The sequence below is a fragment of the Anser anser genome (genome assembly GCF_964211835.1).
Source record: "Anser anser genome assembly, chromosome: 2".
Classification (NCBI taxonomy): Eukaryota; Metazoa; Chordata; class Aves; order Anseriformes; family Anatidae; genus Anser; species Anser anser.
In genome coordinates, this window is record NC_139721.1 from 12816387 (window position 1) to 12840800 (window position 24414).

Here is a 24414-nt window from a genome sequence, read left to right on the forward strand (position 1 = left end):
AAAAGTACAGCACACATGATCCACGTGGTCCTTTTCAAAGCATCTATTTCAAATCACCTATCTGAAGGTCTGAGACATGGTCCAAATTGGCAAAGTGGAAGCTAGAATTGCAGCTGACTAATTAACTGCCTAAGAGTGCATGGTTGGAAGTGAAGACATGCACGTGGAGCATTTGAGCATTTTTCAAAGTTTTTATTTCTGTCTGCTTTCCAGACTTGTGCTGAGACATTTCCCATGGGAAGTCATTGTTCGTGCTTCAGATTAACTTCATTGAGAAGGAAAACTGGGAGAAGGAAACCCCCTTGGCTTCCATCTCAGAACAAACTTAGGAACCACAGAAATCCCATTCATGGTTCCTCTGGTCTTCTTTCACTTGATCTGCAGCTGTTACAACACTAGAATTACCTCATAACACACAGAGGATTTTTCGGAGATTTTTCCTTAAAATTTCTCATTGACACAATCTCCAGTGTTCAAGCTAGATAGCAACTCAGGTGCCTTCCTATATGTGTATTCTGATAATTTCCACCAGATGACCATAGTAATTTTCAAAATCTTATGCTAGATGTGTAGATTTCAGTGAAAATGGTAAATATATTTATTTTCAATCAGATGAAAAAGGAACTGGGAAAAATATTTAAATTAATAGTGTTTGTACTATATTCAAACCTCTGCTCCTCTTTCAGGAAATGAGAACACCTGTGTAAACAACTGATCTGGAGAAGTTAAAGGTCACGTTACCACTGTGTAGTCCATGGCCTCTGAAGGTTAACATATCCTTTTACAAACAAAATATCCTTTCCTTGAAGAGGTTGGGCAGGTATTCCCTTGACTGCTGTTGCAACCTTTGGCCTCAATCCTACTAACACTTATACACATACTTAATTTTACGCATGCAAGTATCTCTACTGTACAGCTTAGAGGGGTGTGATGAGGTTCCGATTATTAGTGTTATAGGGTGCTCTGATGTTATGATGTCAAACACTTGGTACTTCTCAGTTTCCCAGTTATTGGGATTGCTGTCTTGCTCAAAACAAGACAAGGCAATCCACAGACTCACTGCAACCCATGGAACTCCCCAGATCGTTCTGAGTTGGAGCTTCAAGACTACTGATTTTTTCTGGAGCCTGTTCTCATCGGAATTTTTCCTAACATGCCTTCTCGGGGTGTCAGATCTTTAAACAAAACACTAAGTACTTTAATTATGAAGTAGTCATTTTGCAATTAGGTACAACATACTTTATTTTTTCATCTTATATTTGGTATTTTTATATTCTTTCTTTCTATGGTACACTTGAGCTGTTGGTTTTAGCTTCTAGCTGCATAGAAGAAGCTTCACAACATCTCTACTAATATTCTTAGAATGATTTGCAAATATCAGAGTGATTTAGGAGTCCAATTTCCAAAAGTGGTTTAGGTGTTAATACAATTAAACTTTATTTGAAGTCAGATGTTTTGAGAATATCTTTGGATCTGTTCTACATTTTGGTGAATAGTGTTTTCTTTTTAAATGTTTCATAACCCTTTTGGTTCCATTCTAGATACCTTATACTTTTCATTTGAAACCTCTTCTATAATTTCTATTTCCTGTTACACATGACAAAAATGTCTGTATGATGCCTTGATCTTACAAGATTGCTGAATTCATGGAATCAAAATGGTTTGAAACCTACTCAAAAGTTCAAATTATTGCAAGCACTAGAGATTGAGCTTCCCAAAAGAAGGCAAGGAAAATCAACAACAAAGCTTGTCTCCTGGTGCAGACTGGCTCCATAACATTAATGAAGATGTGTGGTTGAATATAGGCCAAGAAAAAGTTTTTTTTTTTTTTCTAGAGAAATCAAACATACAGCTGAGGTCATTCCCCCAATATTCGCAAGACTACTTTCCAATGCCTGAGAACCCATATCACCCACACATCATGTGTTTCAAGTGGGTGCCTGTTGCTCAGCTACAGCAGTCATATACCAACTACAGATTTCTCTGCCTATGGCAGGGGGCTTGGAACTAGATGATCTTTAAGGTCCCTTCCAACCCCAGCCATTCTATTATTCTGTGCTTTCTGCTTTCACCATGTTTAAATCATTTATCAGAAAAAAATAATCTTATCTGATGGTGACAATGACAATAAGATGTTGCTAGGTGGGAGTGAGGTGAAAGGCAACTGCTTTTATCTCTGCTCGTAATCCACCTCTGGCTATCCTCCTTCCATCCCCAAATAATATTTGCAAAATTTCTAAAGGAATTATATTTCTGTAATTTAAAATCTACTGATTTAGTTTAAAATTTACTCGGCTTGTCCTGGGACTCCTTGTGTGTGCATCTGTTACTGGAATCTGCACATTCAGGAATGATTTTGTAGTGCTTCTGCTGCTTCACGTTCACTGCCAGAAAACAAAAAAAAAAAAAAAAGGAAAAAAAAAGTTTGTCTGACTGCAAACATCTGCCTATTCAGTGTCTCACTACAGCAATTGATCTTCAGAACTTCACATTCAGTTTATTGGTGCAACGAGGATCATGCTGGTTCCTTCTTTGGTATCTGGAGGGGGTAAAATCAATTTCTTTGCCCTCTGGGGTATAATTACATTATTTGTGTGGAGATTCCTTTCAGCATGTAGAACAATATTTCCCCTTAGAAGTCATCAGTTCCAGTATTAGCTGGTATTTTTACTTCGTAAATCTGGCCATGAATATTTCCCATAATGCTATGATTTGCATCTGAAAAGACACGATTTAACTGCCATGTGTGTATCTTAGTTTGGAGAGCACAGATTATCTCCTGATGACAACCTGTAAAATAGACATTTATGATTTCTAGTCCTCTTTACCCATATTTCTTGCATTTTTTTATTTTACTTTATATATATATATGCAGTTAAGCCATGAGCTAGCAACTTACACATTCTTAGAAGGTAACTGTCCTCTCCTGGCTGTAGAAGTTCAAGAAAGATACTCATCTAGTTAAGGTCTCTAAAACCAGCAGATGTTCAGGCTTGCCAGTGTTTTAACTCGTGTCCAAAACTTTTTACTTTCTTTCAGTTACGTGGAATTAAAGAGTATAAATTGATCATTTAATACGGCCAAGAGGAAAAGAAACAGTTGTCAGAGCCATTGATTTAAAAACATATATAAGAAAATGTTAAAGGGGAAAAGGCACATTTTTGACTTTGAAATTGGCAATAAATACCTGAACTTCTGAATCTAAGAAAACCTTTGTCACCCTCAAGAAGCTCAGAACTAACAGGTCTGCAGGTATTTCTTATCTTCTGCAGAACTTAATTTTATATTTTGAAGACTCTACTTAGAGAAATAAAAATGTTGTGGGGACAATGACCCCTAGTTTTCAACTGTGAAGAGACAGCAGAGAAGAAAAGGAAAAAAGTAAATACAAGGTGGTAGTTGCAACTTTTTAAATGTTAACATCCAACTCAGTGGTGTCAAATCTTCCTTCTGTAAATCCTGCTCAACTGTCAAACACAAAGTAGCAGAGAAGCTGCTCTGTGCACATGCATGTTGCCCCTGCTGGACCAAAAAGGCAGTAATGAGTCAGGGAGCAAATATTTCTTGATATATGACTCTAATTGGAAAGTCAATCCCACTGTTAGGGATGTATTTGTGCCCTGCTGGTTGACCAAGATCATGCCTGACTGATACAATCTAATCCTAAAGACTGGGGATGTTTAAAGTGATGTTTAAGTATGCATAAATACCATCTGATCCTCCTGGTGTTTCCAGACCACGGGGTTGATAACAATAAGGCAGATCAGGCTGCTAAGCTTTATGGAAACCTGCTGCTTTTTTCCATTCCTAGTATTATCTCCATGTCATTTGGTGGACAGGACCACAGGGAGTCATTATTGTCATGTACTAATGGAGACGAAAAACCTGCTGTTCATTAAAGTGGTGTGGAATGAATTTTGTGGGCAATGGTATATTTATGTTGGTAACTTCAGCAGCTTCTCTGCCTTGTAATAACAATGATGTCTTAAATAGCTCTTGGAGCCACAAAGCCTTAGAATCACAGAATCACAGAATGGTTTGGGTTGGAAGGGACCTTAAAGACCATCAAGTTCCAGCCCCCCTGCCTGGCACAGGGACACCTTCCAGTAGATCAGGTTGTCAGTGGCCCAGTCCAACCAGGCTTTGAACATTTCCAGAGATGGGACATGCGCAGCTTCTCTGGGCAACCTGTTCCAGTGCTCCACCATCTTCTGAGTGAAGAATTTTCTCTTAAATCTAATCTAAATCTCTTTCTTCTTTTTTAGTTTTAAACCATTTCCTCTTGTCCTAAATCATCCCACACCAGGACCTGCTGTTCCATAACATCTTTCTGGGTACTCTGAGTCCTGGTCATTAATAGCTGGGCACGGCTGTGCTTTGTTTTCCTGTTTGTGTTGGCCGAATGCTATTTTCTCAGAGAGGTAAGGCCAGAGTTTATTCCATGTTACAAATGTGAAAGCACAGTTACTGAACTAAAAATGCTGGCTGAGAAGGGAATGCACCTTGTTGTCTGAGGCTTCCTGTTTTTGCCAGGGGAGCAATTTTCGAGAAATGCTAAGCAAAACTTACCTTGAAAACTGGGACTTTCTAAAGCTCATATCTCTAGGAACTCCACTTTCGCTGCTGCCTTTGGAAAGAAAAAAAAAAAAGAAAGAAAAAATAAACAGCAACAACAAAATTGAGCTTTGGTGTGGTGAACCTTGCATATCTGACAACATAAATTAGGCATTGAATGTTAGGTACCATGTCAGACCCCCATGGTCTGGAAACCCAGGTAGCCCTATACATGCCAGGACATGCAGTTGGCCAAATGTCACCTCCGCATAGAAGCTGGGCTCCTACCCATCCATCGCTTTCCCAGGAAACAAGGTGTACCTTTTCATGGCTTGTAAAGCTCTCCTAGAGATGCTGTGTAGTAACAGATCTGGGCTTGCACATCAGACTTATCCAAAGGGTGAAAACAAAGTGGAAACTGGCCTTAGAATAAAAACAACTGAATTATTCCATGAACAATTTGTCAAATTCCAGATGTCTGGAGCCGTGAATTGTGTTCAATGATTGTGTGGAACCTATTTAGCAAAGGATAATGATGGATTAATGATAGTAATAAAACAAATGAAAAGCATGTGCCCTCTGAAGAATTAACAATGGGTTAAGGCAGATATATTTTTAGAAAGTCTGAGAAAGTTAATATATTTCAATAGAATTAATATAAGAAAGGAGTAATAGTTCCAGTTAGAGTGTTCTACATAGTGTAACTGGAGAAATTTTTCTTCATGCCCAGAAAAAATTCCTTCTGGTGCATCTCCAGCATGGCTCCATTTGAGGGAGATAAACCAGTTAACACCATCTCAAACCTAATAATATAGCCACCTTCTTCAACTTGCACTTACAGGGCTGAACAGGCAGCCAGAAATTCATAGCACATAAATTGCAGTTGATAAATATCAGTTTGTGTTCTCAATTGCTGGCCGCAGGTGGTTTTCCTTACCCTCCCCATCCATTCCCATCAGGGAGAGCAATTCTGGCCCTTTTACCTCCAATGGGATTGCAATTTACTGGGAGTGAAGGGCACTCAGCACTTTTCAATAGGACCTCCCTCCTTCAAGATCTTTGTGTGTATCATCTTGCCCAGGAAGCATAAAATGCTCAGCTAACCTTGCAGGATGAACTGCACATCTCCAGAATTTGCCAGAGCTGTACTAAAACTTTGCAAAACGTGGCACTTTGAAAAATGTTCTCCTAAATATGTAATTAACGTGATGACAGCTTCCTAGAGGTTGCTGTGTTACGTACTTTACAATGCTATGATGTCTCTGTGCTGTGTACAAGTCTTTTATGTGCAGCTAAACAAACTATGATGGAAGAGATTTAAGTGTTCATTTGAGAATAGGTCATTATAAGTACATCCATATTTATGATCAAGATGTATAAGAGCACATTTTTTTCTGGCTGCACAGCTATTATTCATCTATAATTGCAGAAATACACCCTGCCAGTTTTGCTTTTCAGTAACTGACTTTAATAGAGCAACTAATCTGATCTACCTTTTAGCAGCTAAGAACTCTGGAGTTCCTTTAAATGTTTTCTGTTAAACACTTTTTTTTTTTTTAAGTATTTTTTGTGACAATGATTTTTTATGTAGATTGCTGAGGAGATATGAGTTTTGAAGAACTTTTACTCATCAAAGTCATGCTTTCAAATACCACATTATGCTGCTGTTCAGGAGATGCCCTTTAAAATCTGTTGACTGAATGCATAAATAAGTGCTCCATATTAATAGAAAGCATCTCTCGTTATCTGTAGCAATCTTTTATCTAATATACAACAATAGTTAAGCTGAGAAGTACAGATAGAAATCCTACTTTAGCTTCCTATTCAGTTAGACCACAACAATACTGCTGGTTGAAAAATTGGGTATAAACCATCAGTGTGTGCTGGCAGCCCAGAAAGCCAAGCATAACCTGGGTTGCATAAAAAGAAGCGTGGCTGGGAGGTTGAGGGAGGTGATTCTCCTCCTCTACTCTTTTCTCATGAGACGCCACCTGGAGTATTGCATCCAGCTCTGGTGTCCCCAGTACAAGAAAAGCATGGACCTGCTAGAGCAAGAGCAAGACCTGTTAGGCCAAAGACACTGGGGTACTGGAACACCTCTCTTTGAAGAAAGGCTGAGAATTTATTTTTATTATTTTTTTTGTTTGTTTGTTTATTTATTTATTTCCGTCTGAAGGAGAGAAGGCTGTGGGGAGAACTTATTTTGGCCTTTCAATACAAAAAGGGGACTTATAAGAATGATGGAGAAAGACTTCTTGCCAGGGCCTGTATTGACAGGACAAGGGGCAATGCTATTAAACTGAGAGTCTAGGTTTAGACTGAATATAAGGAAGAAATGTTTTTCATGTTGAGGGTGGTGAGGCACTGGAACAGGTTGCCCAGAGAAGCTGTGGATGCCCCATCCCTGGAGGTGTTCAAGGCCAGGCTGGATGGGGTCTTGGGCAGCCTGGTCTGGTGGGAGGTGTCCCTGCCCATGGCAGGGGGGATGGATTAGATAGCCTTTAAAATTCCTTTCAACACAAACCATTCTGTGACTTTATGATTTTATGATTCTAAGATTCTACGATTCATGTCAATGGCCATTACACTTAAAAATTATTCCCAATAATGCCCATGTACATGTGCCATTCCCATATAAGTGGTATTAATCAGTGTCATTAGTTGCCATTAACTGTAGGACAGCTTTATGACACACTGAAATATAGAGCATGGTGTTGGCTTTTTAAGATACATGACTGCAACTGATTGCTACATGGGTTTATGGTGTCTAATCTACAGAGGTAGATTAGACAAAACCAGAACTGTCAAGAACAGTATTGGATACTGCAACCTTTAACTGGTGGAGCAATTAGTTGAAGTTAGAAATGATGACTCTTCCTGACACACTAGAAACATCCCAATGTTACATTTGGAAGTAATGAAAAATAGAGCAGAGGGTTATTCCTATGTAGCCTGCTATTTTTTTAGGGGACACATTAAAACCTCTGAAAGAATCTAGTGAGCATAATTTAATTAAAAGAAAATAGAATACAGCTCCTCAAATCATCTGATCTCAGACTAAGTTTCATCTGCAGCATGGTCAAAGAAGAATTTTTTCGGGGCCACTGAACTTGTGTGGAAATCACTGATACTTGAAATCTGACAAAAAATATCAACAGCATCCTAGGAGGTATGGGAAATGGCTGGATTTGAGCAGCACAAAAGAAACAACAACCGTCTGCACTCCTTATGAAATCCTGCAAGATACATGACCAAGAGTAAGGCTTCAATCTTCTCCAGTTCTCCTTGGAAACAACTGCACTGTTGGAAGTTTTATAAACCATGAATTCATGGCATAAAATCTAGGAAAAGAAGGAAATCACATACAAAATCACAGCTGTCCCATATTTCCTCTGAGATAAAAATTCCCAGGAGAGGGACTTCTGCAACAATGCAGACTCATACAATAGATATTTCCACAGAGAGAAGGAAAATCTTCCTCTGCCAAGTTTGAGCGGTTAGTATTTGGAAGCTTCCACACGCTATGCAATAAATAACCTTCAGAAAGAGAGACCCTTAAGGCTGGAGCCAAAGGAATTCCTCATTTTGAAAAAAAAAACCAAAAAACCACATTTGGAAAGCACCTTCAATGACAGGACCAGGAAGACTGATCTTTAGATCTTTAGTCGACAACTGTGACTGAATTGCACTGAGATGGTAAAGTCCTTCCCCTTTACTTAAGTCCAAATAAGTTCCCAGCTGGAGTCCATCAAATTGGAAAGTGGATACAGTTCAGAAGAAGGTGAGGAGTTAAGGGGCTTATAATTTCATTTCCTGAAATTGTTAGAGACTTTTTCTTTTCAAAGAACTCATTATCTGCCTTTTGTTAGACAACAAAGATTAAAACAAAAATGCACAAGAGAAAAATAATAGGAGAAGAGGAAAGTGGAAAGAAATCTTCTCAATGTAATCCATATCTGCTGGTTTTCTTTATTTCCAGGCTTCCACAATGGTGCTGGGAAAAGTTTTGAGCTTGCTCATTCTGCCAGTGTGATTACTTGCATATCTTTGAAAACGGGTTTGCAAAAATACTTTGAAGAAACATTTCTAGAAATAGGAATAAACAAATGTTTCCTTCATGATATTGCACATTTCTGCACACAAAAAATACTGTTCCTCTGTGATGTGTAGAATAAACAGTGTCTGTCTCTTTGGAAGATAATTATCTGCCACTTTGATAATGTCTATCTGGGTGCTTGTATCCATGTTTTTGCGTATAAAAAATGCATGACACTGAAAAATACCGTGTTCTGCTTGTCATGATAAGCAAGAGAATAGGAGTCCTTGTTGTGCTGTTGAAGTATGAAGGTGAAACCACAAAGAACACAGACCCAATGGAGACACTAAACACTGAAAGCACAAGCTGTCTGGAAGCTCTTACAACAGACTCAGACCACCATCATCTACATTGATGCATGTGTAGTCTTGTAAAGGGGTGCGTGTGTCTGTGTGTGCAAACAGGTAAAGGAGTGTGTAACCAACACAATTAAGGACTCTCTGTTGGATACCAGGGATTTTATCTGGTTGGCTAAACACAGGCATTTAGTATAACCTTCTAGTTGCCAGATGTGACAGAGGGCCCCATGGAGACTCCATGTCCATCTGGACCATCATGTAGAGGTCAGATACCAAACTCTGTCCATATGAAACAATATTTTTGTTTGTCTGAATCCTTCAGAATGTGACTGTAAAAAAGACCCAGGACTCGTCTTAGCAACACTGGAGTCAACATGCTAAAATCAATTATACTTTAGAAATTAGAGGTGCAGATTTGTCTTTCATCGTACTCTACATTTGATAGAACAAATATATCAACTTGAATGTAAATGTCACTTCTGTCAACATCCCTATCGAGGACTGCGTGGAAAGCTGAAGTTTTGTCTGCAGTTGATTATTTTCTTCAAGACAGTCCCACCACCCAACAAGAGAAAAGGAAAGTGAATGATACTAGAAGAACTTCCTTGGGAAGCAAGTTTTTTAACCACTTGCTAGCAATAAAATACCAATGTAAGGGAAGACGGGAGTTTAGATCAGGATGTTTCCAAGTAAGTATTCAATGCAAGACCTGCATATTGCTGGTAAATGACCATATTATATAAATAAAGGAACATTGAGGGAGGTTAGAGACTTTTTGATTTGGAAATGATTGCGACACGAAAACCTACTAGGCTGAGGGAAGTACTCATGCTGCTACTGATTATAAGGGGCCAATGCATCAGTTGGACCTGGCATCTGCCAATTTTGAACCAGCAAAGTCATCTGTTGAGAATTCCTCCTGCCAGAGGCATGTGAGTTTGAAAAGCTCTTTCAGTGGTCTATCCACTTGCCAATGATTACTTTACAAATATTAATTAAGGCTTTGTGATCCAAGATTTACTCTACAGTGGCATCAGTGTTAGTTGTTCAAAATAAATGAGGAGTCATTACAGGGATGGTCAAGCTAAGGAGTTAAGGCCTCAGTGAAGTGTTAGGTGAGCTAAGGCTGCAGTGATAGCTATATAGCTTATTGTGTTCTTCGCTTTTCTGTCAGTAAGTGCAGACACTTCTGCTCACATAGCTACTGCAGTTGGAACACAAGTTGCAAAAGCAAGTAAAGCTTTAAAGGTGCATCAGAGTCTGAAGAATTGTTCAGGACAAGTGAATTATAATTCAATTTTTATGATTTTGTCACCCTCAATTTTTTCAGAGCTTCAGATGCCCCTGGTTCTGTCATTGCCAAACCTGCAGTGTTCATGGAGTCCAGACTTCTGCTGACACATTTTGTAAGCTTTGATTGGTAATGGCAGTGAAGAGAACCTACATGAGAGCATTCATCACTCAACCCAACTGAATCTCTCTTTGTTGTCTCTAATGCAAAACATGAACATGGAATTGGGGGATGAGGAAAGGATACTGAGTGTGGTCTGCTAGTACTGTTCATATCTTTAAAAGTCATTACAGCTGTTATGGGGAACCCTGGAAGAAGTACAGCATGTCATCAGAGAGAAGGAGTCACAGTAAGTGCTGCATGCCAAACAAGCTGATATTTCCTCCCCAGCTGCTCAAGCCACCTGGGTGTTTCCATTCAGAATAGCAAGATTTACTGGCAGGCTGTGGTCACATCACCCAAGAAGAAATTCTATAAATTTTCAGCTCTGAAAAAATCCCCTGTGTAAGCTTTAGGTAGTATCGCTCTGCGGACAGAATATAAAAGGGAATTCCAGCAACCTCTTGAGCATTACTGGAATCATCTGCCCCTGCCATTTAAGCCTAGGAATGGTGGAGGTGCCTTGACTCAAACAGATTAGTCGTGGTCATTAACTTAACCCTGGTTCCTCCCAAGTGGGTGACTTACTTTCAAAACTCACAAATGTTAACTTTGACGGACTTCTAAGATATTTTTTTTTCTTTATCAAGATGTCTTTAAGTGTTACCCTCTTTTAAAGTCAATGTTATTACAGAGCTAATTTCAACTGTAAAGGGGCCCTGGTCCTGAGGGTTTCAAGGAACTGACTCCCTGCTCTCTGGCTTTCTGTGTGGAAACTGGAAAAGGCAATGACTCTGTCTACCAGAACTGTAGAGTTTAGTTTATGGTAAGCTGGATGTCAAGGAGTAACACTTGTTTTCAGCCATTAGTAACAAAGAAGTGCTTAAAATTAAGATTCAAAGACTGTACTCTAGGTTTTGTAGATTATGAGCTGTGCAAAGATCAAGGCCAATTATTTCAGCAACCAAACAGGGGTTGAGGAGCCTGGATTTTGCCATGTACTTCTGAAAAATCCTGACCTGTGTTAAGTATAACTGGAAGGAATCCAGTTTTATGTGACACAACTCCTTGCACACGGGAATAGTGTTTTCCACATGCAAGTAACAAATATATACAGACTCATGTTTACATGTACTTAAATGCGTAGCTACTTGATCAGTTTATTTATTTATTTTTTAAATTTATTTGGCCAGAACATCACCAAATCTCATTCTGGCATGTAGCTACCCAAGTATTGTGTAAGAGAACAGATGCATTTTTTTTCTCTCCACTTGGCACCAGTCATCTCTCAACTGAATGTCCAATTTCCAGGCCCAGACAAGATATGGACAAATTGCTGGTATGCCAGAGAAGGCGAACAAGAATGATAGGCTGGAAAAACATGACCTTTGAAGGAACATTTAAAAGATAGTGTTTGTTTAGTCTAGAGAAGCGGAGACTACTGAGTTGATGATAATGGTCTCTGATACGTATAAAGTTATTATGAAGAGACTAGTGATAAATTGTCCTGTGAGCACCTGGGGTTCAGACAAGAAGTAACTGACCTTTCAGCAAAGAAGATTCAGGTGAAATTTTAGGAAAATATTTTTATAAGCACAGTTAAGCATTGCAACATGCTACCAGGTTTGCCAGTGAAGTCTCCTTCGCTTGCAGATTTCATGACAAACATCTGTTGGACATGGCCTTGGCAAATAGGAAACTTGGCATTCAAACAAGAGGATTGTCTAAATGGCTTGTGAAGTCCCATTCCGGTTTACTTTCCTGTGCCTGTAAATTTTCTTTGTGCATGTCTCTTGTTTGCACACTAACAAGTATGATGGTTTTAAAGAAGGTGTGCCTTTGGATAGCTTTAATCTTGACTTGTTCAGCCCCTGCCACGTTTCTTCATCTGGTATCCAAGCCAGGTGCAAGACAACATGTCAGGAGCTTCCTAGTATCTCAGCAAGCCCTAGAGCATCTCTTCAAGGCCCTTGAGCCACCAGATTACTTAAGGCTAGGTGCCCAGTCTTTTCAAGCAGTTTAAAGTGTTTATTTTTTTATTTTTTTAAAAAAAATGTTCTTTACTTTCCTGTGTTGCCTATCACCTACCATAACAGAACAAAGGTGATCTGGAATGCAATTCCTACAAAGAAGCAATGCAGCTACCACAGGTCTTGCTGTACTGAAATAAAGCCAGATGTTTTCCTTTCTTCTTGTAAGAGGGTATGATTTGGGGTAGGTAGGGCCTGAGGGGACTTGAATATGTGATACTGAAGATTTGTGTTTTTTGTTTTCTTCATTAGATTTTAATTGCTCTGTGACTTGCCCATCACAGTGTACTAATGCAAACCATTGTTTCCCTCTTTATAGACTGCTGGACAATGGAAATAATGGGGGAAGACCAGTATTTATGTTCCTTTGACACTGTAAATGATTCTAATTTTCTCAGCTTATTGTTTTGTGAGGGTTATTTTATAACTCTCTCCTCCTCCAAGTTCCTTTTTCCCTCATTTTTCCATAGACCTTTCAGGTCCTGCTGGGCCCCAGGAGCTGGTGTTGGATGTGTGTGTTTACAAGGATGCCACTTGCTCCACTTGGACCTTTAACTGTCATTGTTGTTGTTTGTTTTGTTTTGTTCTGTTTTGCTTTTATTTTCGCCTTTGCAACCATCTCTTACATATTGCTTCCGTTATTACTCTTGTTGTAGAACCAGGTCTCCCCTTTTGTTCTCTTGGAGGTTGACTAGCCAGCAAAAATGTATATATGTTGATGCATTGTATTTCCTTTGATGACAGCATCTCCTCTCAGTCCTCTCCCTGTCTCTGTCTTTCTCTGTTCTGTTCAAGTTCACATCCCATAAATCTGTGGTTAACCTGAGTGACAATTGCATTTTACCTTTTCTGTTGCTATACAAGACTGGGCTCAGTCCTGACAACCTGTATGTTGTCCTCACTCTCCTACTTTCTCCTAACTTTTGTTATATGCTCTCTCTCATCACTCTTTAAAACCTCACTGTCACTTACTTGGGAGAGTGCATAGCAACACAAACCAATATTCTTTATTTTGTGTGGTGTTTTTTTGTTTTATTTTTTGCAGTCAGATTTTCTTAGCATGGTTTCTGCTTTAAGATTGTTTTATTGTTTGTCATGTTTTGTGCTCAAATTCCCATTTGGCACTAAGGAGCTTAATTTTGCTGTGTTGTTCTCTGGTTTCTTACTGTTACAAAATGATGTTGCAAAACTTGCTCTCAGTTTTCTAACCACAGCTGATACCTGCATGCTGCCAGTAGACTGTCCTTCCAAGTTGGAACTGTAATTCACTGTAGCAATATAGTGCTTTGTCATACAGACGGGTTATGCCAATTCTGATCTTTTCTCACAATATCAGATTTCAGAAAGATGTCAAATCTTTGCTTTTGCTGTAAAGCCTCTTTGCAAATGCATGCAATATATATGCAGTGTTTGCTTTCAGCTGAATGTTCAGGACAAGGTTGTAGGCACACCCCACTGGTATAGTTCAACCATTCCTCCATCACCAGCTTTGACACAGGTATTTGTCTTGTAAAGTCAGATCTTAAACTTGTTGGGATTATGGCTAAGTGAACTTGAAACAAGTCCCACCTTGCACACACATCCTTGCCCTTCATTTGGTGGGGTAAAATATGCTGTCCTGGGGTAGGTTTTCTTGCAATATGGCCAGGCTCAGACTTTAAATTGTTAATTTTTAATTGTTACTTTCCAGGACAGCCTTGTCCTGCAAAGAGCCTTACTGGTTGTCCAAGAGCATCTACCAGCAGCAGCTCTCTCAGGGGCAGAAATGTCTCTTCCCCTCCTGGCTGGAGAGTCTCCATAAAATGTGTTTGCTTCCAGATGCTTGTGGGTGACTTTTATATAGTACATCAGAACAATTTGTGCCATTCATCCAAAAGGGAACAGAGGGAATCCTTACATTCCAGATATCACAACCAACATCCTTATCCCACTGTCTTTCTATTCATATTTCCTTTCTGTGGTGGAACTACACTAGCGAATGCTGTGGACTGACTTTAAATAGCCTGCACTCCTACGTTACCACATCCTACATTCCTCTGAAGCATCACGTGTTCACTCAAACTGCTTTGTAAAGCTGTGGTGTTTTGTGAAAAATGTCTTCCTTTTGTTCAGCTTTACTCTTCCAAACTTCTGTTCTTTTGTCTATGACTTTCACCATATTTCTTCACTTTTCTTTAACAGCCTCAGGGAGACTCTCTTTCTGAACTCTCAGTAGGTATTGCAACCTGCATTGCTCATCTGGAGCCTGTGCATGGCTCTTGAGTGACTGAGGTCATATTTTTGTCCCTTGGTGTATTTTGGTTTACCTGCCCTTGCAGGTTGGAAGTGTTTTTCTAGGGATAGACCTGCTTGCCTCCCCAGTCTCTTCAGTGAAATGGATTAGGTGTCCTCTCTCCTAAAAGCTAGGGTTTTATTAGTCATTTTTACAACCTTTTACTAGGTATGAGCACAGTACGTATTTCTTTCCTTTTAAAAACACAAAATGAATCTCTAGTTTCATTCTGCTCTGGCTCGGGACTTAAGCTACAATGATGAACTTTACCTGCTGAAGTGCTACAGTCACAATGGACTTTGTTCCCACACACGCAGATATCTTCTCCAAACTCCTCCTTCCTCCCACACCTACTCCTTTCCCTAATTTCTATGGAGGGGGCTAGCCTGTTTTGCTCATCTTCTGCCAATGACTTCTCTAGTGGATGTCAATGAATATTTTCCTAAGGAAGGTTGTGTATGTAGTCTATGGAAATGAATATGTAGTCTATGGAAAATAAGATCTTTAATCACCTATTGTATCAGGAAAATAGGAGTCTCCTGTGGGAAGTGATGAGGCGTAGTTGCATGGAGGTCTGAATTGTCACTTCATTCCAGCATGATAATGATCAAATTATCTCCAGCAAGTTCATCTTTCCTCCTGAATTCAGTGTATCCTTCCAACCACTCTCTTGTCTCTCACAAGATTGCTTTGCACTAATTCCTTTTTTTTTTTTCTGTTGATTTCCTTTTCAAATATCAGTCATGAGAACAAAACTAATTTATTTATTTTTTTTGAAGAAGGAAGAGTTCCCAACAAATGTTCAAGGGGATCACTTGGGCCTGAGGCTGTCTCATCATTTTTGCAACTCAAGCATAGAAAACTACTGTGACTTCAGATATTATTTGAATTTGTGCTCAAGCCTGAGCATGTATTTAAGTGCTTCCCCATAAAATCACATTTATTTATATATTTATTTATGAGGCAGGTGTTTGCTGACTGCATGGAAGAGTCACAGATTCAAGAATGATATTTAGGGACATCTACATACAGTTCTGCAGGAAATTCCATGCTGCAGGTCCCAGAGCCCAAGCAAGGAACTGTTGTAGCCAGAAAGACTCCATAGAAGCGCCGGGTGTTTCCCACAAAATGCTTATTGCAGGACCAGGGCCTACATAAACAACAGAAGAAAATTTTCTGCATTTTTGTCTCATAGCAGTGTGTTCCCAGCAATAGTTTCAGAGAGTGAACAGATCCAAAGTATGAAGCAAAGTATGCACTTGATGCTTCTTTGCTGATTGGAGACATGGGAATGGATGTTGATATTTTGGAAACTGTGAAGCATGCTTCCTAACCCAAACTGTTTCTTGATTCTCATGTGACTCAGAGACAAGAAAGCAGATCTTCTTTGCTTGTACACCAACGGTATTTAAATTGCTGAAACTGCACAGGATGGTTTAAATTAGCTCTGAACAATGGCATCTATTCAGGCCTTTGGTGAATCTACTAAATCCTTTTTGGCTGCTTATAAGAAGCCTATACTTGTAAAAGAATTAATTTTCCTGGCATTTCTATAATGATAATAACTGAAAATACCTTATAAGAGCATATTTTACTATGGAATTGATTTGTTTGTTCCAATTGCTAATTTTCCATTAAATATTTTTAATGAAATTGCAAATATGTTTGGATAATTGAATACAATTTCAGAATCACCATCTACTAAAACAGAGGATATGCTGCTGTGGAACAAGTTTGCCATTATGCTGGGCAAAATATGAATTCCTAGCCGGGCTTTTTGCACTTCCGTTGCTCTGCAGTCTGCAGGGGGAAGTCATTGTCTATTCTAACTTAGTGGTATAAAAGATGAGAAGCAGGGAGTCTTCCTTGAACTGTTGATACGTTTCCTTCCTCAGCTTTTCTTCCAGCTGAGGTGTAAAAAAGAAGCTGGTGATGTGTACTATGTGGTAGGGAAAAAAAGATGCCGTTTTCAGTGTGTGTGTGTATGTGTAGTCATGCTGATAAAATCACTGCCAAAGTCTTACTGGAATCAACTGACTGGACTGAAAGGCAGCTGGCTACGTGGTCATTTAGTGCATGAAATCTTAAAAACCAATGATGTTGGTACACAGAAGGATAAAGGGTACTTACACACAGAGGATAACTCCACAAGCAAACGACAAGGTAGCTTGCATGTGCATTTATTTGAGTCATTTGGACTGATATGAAAATGGAATGGGTTCCAAAAGAATCTTTCCCTGTTCATTTTGTCCTCTTCCAAAGAGATGCATGGTTGTGCAGTTGCTGTCCTTTGCCCCAAAGCTGACTATTTCTGTTAAAAAGCAAGGAAGGAAGGAAGGAAGGAAGGAAGGAAGGGAGAGGAAGGGAGGGAGGGAAGGAGGGAGGGAGGGAGGGAGGGAGAAAAAGAAAAAAAGAAAATTAACGTCTTCCTTTTAACAAAATCTTTCATTAGAGAAACATATTCTGTTTGTTGTGAGTGCAGGAACACGAAGTGAGAGCCTAAATCTCACACAGAGGTTTCAGTGTGAAAAATGGAGTTGCAGAGGATTTGGGAGAACCAACCAAAAGACAAAGGTACTTTATGTCACTTCCTATGTCTCTAATATGTATTTTAATCCTGTGGAATGCTCATTACTCTTTCTCAGGCTCTCAGCATGGCCCCCAAACCATTACACACCCACTAAGGAGCTCTCAGAAGCCCCTGGGGAGGTCCCAACTTCTCTTACTCTTCCTTCTCTTGCTGGTCCTGCTCCAAGAAGACGATCTCTCAAACTGAATGTTTCATCACTCCAACTTCTGCCACAGTAGGAGGCTGCTAGTATCTGGCACTGCCAAAATCCACAGTCCCTTTGAGGAGATTCTAGAGTGCTTCACAGCAGGCAGAAAGCAGCCAGCCCTGCTGCCGAGGTTACAGCATCAGATGATCATGCTCAGCAGCTGGCTGCAGCTGATGCTCGCTACCGCTGCTGCCTTACTCTGCCAGCAAAGCCTCCTGCTGGAGACATGGCTCATATTAGCAAAAGTTCTTTGATGTCCTTTAGAAGCTCCATAAATACATGTGCTATGCTGCTATAGTGGCACCATGTTGGGGAGAGGAGGAGACAGGCTGTATTTACATGGGAGTTTTGCCTGGTGTGGATGTATTGGGCTGAAATGGTAAAGCTCTTTGCACTGCCAAGTGACTGACTTAAGCCGGTAAAAACATAGTGTCAGTGTCAGAGAGGAGAACTTAGGGGCACAGGAGCTTTGATTTCAGGATGGGAAACAAATATACAAACATATATGCATACATATATACATGTATATATATTTTATAATACACACATATAAACATTTTACACAATTTACATGTGTGTGTGTGTTCTAAGCAATATCCAAATCAAAGTCTGTCTTTTCTGTGACTTTCTTGGCATTATCCAAAAATATCAACTTCATCATGAAAATGAAGAAATGGAGTATAACAGTATAAGGCTGCATGAACACATACAATTTCATGTCAGATATGACAAGTCCTGGGGCGGCAGTTAAGCACTCTGGTCATGCTCAACAGGACATGCAAAAACACAAGACAAAAATATGCAAAAGCAGATGTTGTGTCTAGTCATTGTCCTCGATAGAAAAGATATATAACGAAGAAAGATCTCTTAAAATTGCTTTTTCTTTTTTTCTTATTTTTTTTTCTTTTTTCTTTTCCTTAATCAGAGCTAGCCAAATGGATTGATACCAAAGAAAAGGAAAAAAAAATCTCAAGTTTTTTGGGAAATCTATTTGTAAGTGTTACAGTGGAGTCTGGCTCAGAGTGTTTGGGACTGTCCTTTATTTAGGCTGACTTTATACACAGCGTGTCCTTCTGGGACTCTGAATGACTTTGAGAAATATGTGTTTTCTAATGACCCCTTTATGATCTAGAAGAACATGCCAACTCACATTTTAATATGTTTGGCTCATAACTCAGCCCGGGAATGGAGGGGATTTTTGCCTGTCTTTGAGAGAACTGGGTGAGATTTTAAGTACTGCTGCATGGATAAGCTACTGTAAATTAGTTTCTGTTTGTTACTTGTCTGGGCTGTGAACTTTAATAGTTGTGTGGAGTGGCAATGTAACTTGGTGAGATTATCAGCTGTCTTCATCTTCCCACCACTTCCCATGTGCTCTTTGACACTGACTGACATCCCAAAACAAGGAGCAGAATGGCCAGACAAGAAAGTTGCGTATTGAAACAATGAATTTCCTGAAATAAACAGAGCAGTTTTGCATCAGCAGGCCTGCTCCTGTCCCTGGAACAATGCTGGGCATTTGCATTGGCTAAAAGAGGTTAGTGTTTTGCAAAGTCTTCTGGAAGTCTGTGTGTCACTATGGGCACCAGCAGATAAAGCCAAAGTGATAAGGACTGAGGTCATAGAGAAGAAAAAAGTAAGGAAAGTGAGATCTGAACCAGGTATTTAGACTGCTATGATAGTTAATTAAAATGATGTAAATACTCCTATGTTAATTTCCCTTCTCCTCACATTTACCTCAAAACAACTCTTTGTTATCCAGTGCTTTTATTCATTTTCCTATACCAACAGAGTAGCTGCAATAACATCCTGAAGCTACTCGAAGTGTCCACAGAGTGGAGACGAACATCGTCAGTCTTCAAAACAAAAGTCAAAGGCATGTCAGGAAAAAAAAGGGAGAGAAGCTTGTTGGGTTTCCTTCCAAAGCCAGTCCCCAAATAAAAACTGTTTTGTGCAACACAGTGTGACAAAAGCAAGATTTTTAGTTTGGTTTTATGGGTAAGTCACATTGTTTCTTACTGACTTCTAAGTGACACTCTTGAGCTACTTCCAAGAAATAATTAATTTGATTTCGTTTTCTTTATTTGTCAAATAACATTTTTTTCCTCTATTGTCTTTACTGTTTACAGCTATTGACTATTTGAACATGAACATGTGCACAAATATATATTTTCTTTAGCGGTTGGTCACACATGTCCCTGACTTATGGTCTTTGAGCTGAGTCCATTGATGGCAGGAGCATCCTGTCCATGCACCACTCCCCTGACCTAAGCACACAAGCACAGACATTCACACCCTGACATAAACTTCTGCTCTTCTGAACAGTCACATGAACCAAGGCATTCTTCATAGAGACCTGTTAGATATTTCCCCTAAAGCTTAGGAGGAATTGTTTGTAGGTTTGTTTTCTGGACATTTGTAGATTTCCTGTTTTCAGGACATAAGCAAAACCATCACCTGACAGATTTGATATTTGGGTTCTAGGCTGTCATTTCTAATGGCCAATAGGCTGCTGCATTTGACATCACATTCACCCCTGAAATGTCCCTACTGTGTCCCATTCTCCACTGTCCTAATGCAAGGAAGATGGCAGTATCAGGCAACTCCCCTCAGCCCTGAATATACCCATGGTGAAAGAAGAACCTGTTGTCACTGTAGGAGAGAGAGAGAGACCATATAATCTATTGCTATTTTGGTACTTCCAATCTCTATCTATTTGTGTAAAGTATTAAGTACAAACTGCCATTTGCCTAAATAGTTCAGCATGTACAGAATATAAAGAGAGTTTAAACGGTGCAATATTTTTTCCTTTTTTTTTTTTTTTTCTTTTAATGCAACAGCTGGATGTGATAGTCTTAGAAAGTGCAACAGTGTCAGTAAATCATTTGCTGTTTTCAAGAAACAATTGGCCTTAATTACCTGCTCCAAAGAAATTAAGTTAATGTGGTGCAACAAGGAAATGCCATGCCCCATTAGCAAAAGATGTTTTCAGTTAAACCAATGTTGTGGTGGCACATTCATGTGGTGCTTACGTGTGTTTCTTTGGAAGAAAAAAAATTGGTTAAGAATGAAAGATCTTAATTATGAAAGCCTTGCTGGAAAAATTAATTTTACTCTGGTCTAAACTGTTATTTGGGGCAAGATTAGTGCAAGTACTTATGGCTCAGAGATGGTGTTCAAGGAGCCACATGGAAATCAGATAGGTAGTGAGCAAATTTAAGCCCCAGTTTGGTATTTCCTCATTATTAAACAGACCAAAGGTTTTAGGCAAATGTTTAGCTTCAGCTACACATGCAAACTCATTGAAGTGATTGCAGCAGAAAACATAAAACTAAACATAAGCTCTATGGCTGGCTGGATAAGTATTGCTCAGAGAGTACTTAAATACTTTGTCATAACCTTGTGAGCAAGATTACACAATATACAAATCATAACTGATAATTAATATATATGTATTATATAGCATGGGCACGATCTCTTTATACTTTTATTTATATAAAGAGAAATCTAAAAGTGAAAAGTTCACGTTTCTTTCACAAAGGAAAAGCCAATGAATGATGTAAATGAATCATGTTTCATCATCCTTAATCTTTGGCTCTGTACTACAGGAAGCTAATAAAAAAAAAAGTAATGGCCAACATCAAGCCACAGAATTGGACTGGATGATATGATTTATTACTTGGATCTCTTTTCTTCTTATTTAGTTATACAACATATATAGCTGCAGAATCAATAGCTTCCAAACATATTGTAACAGTCTAAAAATAAAATCTAAAAAAAAGGTGGTCTGGAGAACCCTTTGTTCAGCCTCATCTCTTTCTCTGGGAAGGTGATGGAACAAATTATGCTAGAAAGCATTTAAAAACAAGAAGGCCAGGAAAGATTTAGATTATTCAGCATGGATTTGCTAATGGGAAATTAAGCCTGACCAATCTTTTAGCCTTCTGTAACGATATTTTTTTTTCTCAGTGGATAAGGAGAGAACAGTGGATGTTGTTTAAGTTAACTTTACCTTGACTTTTAACACTATCTCCCACAACATCCTCAGAGACAAACTAATGAAGTACAGGATGGTACACTGAGGTGACTGAAAAGTGGCCAATTTCCAGTATCTAGGGGTTGTGATCTGTGACACAAAGTTCAGCTGGAGGCCAGTCACGAGTGGTGTACCCCAGGAGTCAATATTGGGGCCAATACTCTTTAATTTCTTCATTGGGAAGGTTGGATGTGGTGCTTAGGGACATGATTTAGTGGGTGATATTGGTGGTTGGGGAACAGTTGGATCAGATGATCTTGGAGGTCTTTTCCAACTTTAATGTTTCTATGATTCTATGACTGGGATGATGTGACAAAGCACACCTTCAGCAGGTTTGCAGATGATACAAAATGGGAAGGAGTGGCTGGATATGCCATTCAGAGGGACTTCAGTGGGCTGGAGAAATGGGTTGACAGAATCTTTATGGGGTTCAACAAGGGGAAATGCCAAGTCCTACCTGGTGCAAGGAATAGCACCAGGCACCAGGACTGGAAATGGCAGACCAGCTGGAAAGCTGCTACACAGAAAAGGTTCTGGGGATTCTAATGGACAAAGATGAGCCAGCAATGTGCCCTTGTGGCAAAGTTGATTAACAGTCTCCATGTCTGCATTAGGCAGAATGTTGCCAGCAGATCGAGAGAGGTGATTTTTCTCCTATGCTCAGCCCTTCTGAGACACATCTGGGTGCTATGTCCATCTCCAAGCTCCACAGTACAAAAGATACGTTGATGTACTGGAACAAATCCAGTGCAGTGCCACAAAGATGATTTGGGCTTTGGAGCATCTTTTTTATCATGAAAGCCTGAGAGAGCTGAGTCTGTTCTCTGCCTAGAGAAATGAAGGCTCAAGGGGATCTTATCCTTGTGGGTAAATACCTGATGGGTGGTAGCAGTTAAGGAGATGGAGCCAGACTCTTCTCAGTGGTGCACAGTGACAGGACAAGAGGCAATGGGAATGAACTGGAACATTGGAATTTCCATTTAAAAAACAAGAAAAAAGTTTTTGCCTGTGAGGGTGATCAAACACTGGAACAAGTTGTCCAAAGAGGCTGTAGTCTCCTTCTTTGGGAGATATTCAAAACCTGACTGGATGCAACCTTGAGTAACATGTTCTAGTTGACCCTGCTTTGAGCAGGGTGTTGGACTAGGTGATGTCCAGTGGTGCCCTCCAACATCAGCTGTTCTGTGATTCTTTACTATGGGAAACGTAGCTAAGAAGCTTAACTTAGAAAATATATAATATGAAATGCAGCATGCTCCATTGTTGAGGAACAGTGAGGAAATGAAACTCCACTGTTCATGTGACCACTGAGAAAACTCCCCTTCAGGGTATGTATCAAACAGATTCCCTTGCACTGTTATCACAGTATTGTGTAGGAGAGATCCTTATCTTTCTTATAGGATGGGCACTACAGTATTTTTTGCAGTTCATACCATTTGAACCTGGGCACATGGAGGACAGTTCACGTACAGCTTCTGTATTTGCCCTGAATCTTACTTTCTTTTCTTGAATGAGATATATAAAAAGCAGACACGTTCCCTCCTCTTCCAGCCTGGTCTTTAAGAAAGAAGGAAAGTATAAATACACTTCCCTGAGTCTACAGTCTATACAGAGAAACTGGTGTTGTAATATTAAAACCACAGAGTTTACCGTCCCTATAAGGACCTGTTCTGTTCAACTGACGTGTCACACCAGGGTAATGTTTACTGTTTATTTTACTGCTTGCCTAATGCATAAGTTCAAGTATAAACCAAAGAAGGTAATAGGTTAAAATCTCTTTTCCAATGAAAGCAATGAGACCTTTCATATTCATTTCAAAAGAGCTAAGATTTTACTCTGTGTACATGGCTTAACAGTCTGCAGGATCTGTAAAAGGATGCTGTCTAACACAGTAGTGATATCAACAGGATTCCAAGGGTTAGAGCAGATACAGAGAGTCCAATTTTATGCTAAATGCATTTTAGTTGTTATAATGCAAGTGACAGAGCTCTTTCATAACCTCAATAATTTTTTCCCCTTTGTTTATTTTGTGAATGTTTATAGATGTGGGCAGAAAAAAATATATTTTTGAGCTATAACAAAACTGTTTCAGTTAGCGAAAAAGCAAAAACTTACACTTCTGAAAAGAGCACTGTAGTGTCACATTTATTTATTCCCTGGCAAAAGCATGGTTCCATCTCTTGCTTTTTACTGCTTTTTTTTTTTTTTTTTTTTTTAATCCATTCTGTGAAATAAAGTTGTCTACTTTCTGTACTTGCTGAAAATACACCCATTAATTTCAAACCAAACTGAATTTATTCAGCTTATTTCTGACAAAACAAATCTGCCAGAATCAAAAACCATGGTGAAAAGAATGCTTTATTTATTGCTAAGATATTGTATAACTTCAGGCAAAACAGGGTTTGTGGGACTGCAGTCAGATCTGGGGGGGACTCTTCTGTGTCAATACACTTTCTTCTCTTTGAGTTTTCCTGAAAATAGATCTCTGTGAAGTGAAACACTTCACATTTCTTTCTTCTAAAAAGGTTTCTTGCCACAGTTTCCAGCTTAACCATGACTCTGGCTCCTTTGTAGCTGCCTTAAGAGCCTCAGAGGTGTCTTTTTTTTTTTTTTTGGCTACCAGCTCTTCCCTACAGGTCGCTCAGGTTTTCTTCCTCCAGACCTGTTTTTTAGGCTACCTCCTTTGACCAACTGCAATTTCTGCAGAAGATTTAAATTCAGTTTAGCAGCTGCAGTTCTCTTCTCTAAGATTAAGCGGGGGCTAACCACTTCTGACCTGTATGGAAGGAGCCTGAGTATCCTCTGCTGGGCAGCTAAGCTTTGAGAGACTTGTGACGTGATTGTCCTTTCCATTGTGTATTTACAGCAATTTGGTGTGCTGACAAGTGAGGAAGGTGTCACTTACACTGCTCAGGGGCCAAAGGGATGTTCATGAGCCACCTCATAAAGATTCGCAGCAG

General features: G+C 39.4%; 1 protein-coding gene across 1 annotated transcript; it reads right to left on the reverse strand.

The window, feature by feature from the left end:
• Positions 1-1986: 1986 nt before the first annotated feature.
• LOC310894235 (uncharacterized protein) lies at positions 1987-17507 on the reverse strand. The gene is made up of 5 exons (XM_083824099.1): positions 17368-17507; positions 16772-16952; positions 15672-15791; positions 4570-4627; positions 1987-2384 (listed from the first exon to the last, which is right to left on the reverse strand). The coding sequence occupies exons 2-5, from the start codon at positions 16884-16886 to the stop codon at positions 2345-2347; spliced, it is 333 nt and encodes a 110-aa protein (XP_083680225.1). The 5' UTR covers positions 16887-16952; positions 17368-17507; the 3' UTR covers positions 1987-2344.
• Positions 17508-24414: the final 6907 nt, after the last annotated feature.

Excerpts from the sequence above, each read along its gene's own strand:
- LOC310894235 (XM_083824099.1), bottom strand. The coding sequence starts at position 16,886 with ATGAACAGGGAAAGATTCTTTTGGAACCCATTCCATTTTCATATCAGT. Across the intron at positions 15,792-16,771 it reads TGTGGAGTTATCCTCTGTGT|GCCCTGGTCCTGCAATAAGC; the intron begins GTAAGTACCCTT and ends TTGTTTATGTAG. Across the intron at positions 4,628-15,671 it reads ATGGAATTTCCTGCAGAACT|GCAGCAGCGAAAGTGGAGTT; the intron begins GTATGTAGATGT and ends TTCTTTCCAAAG.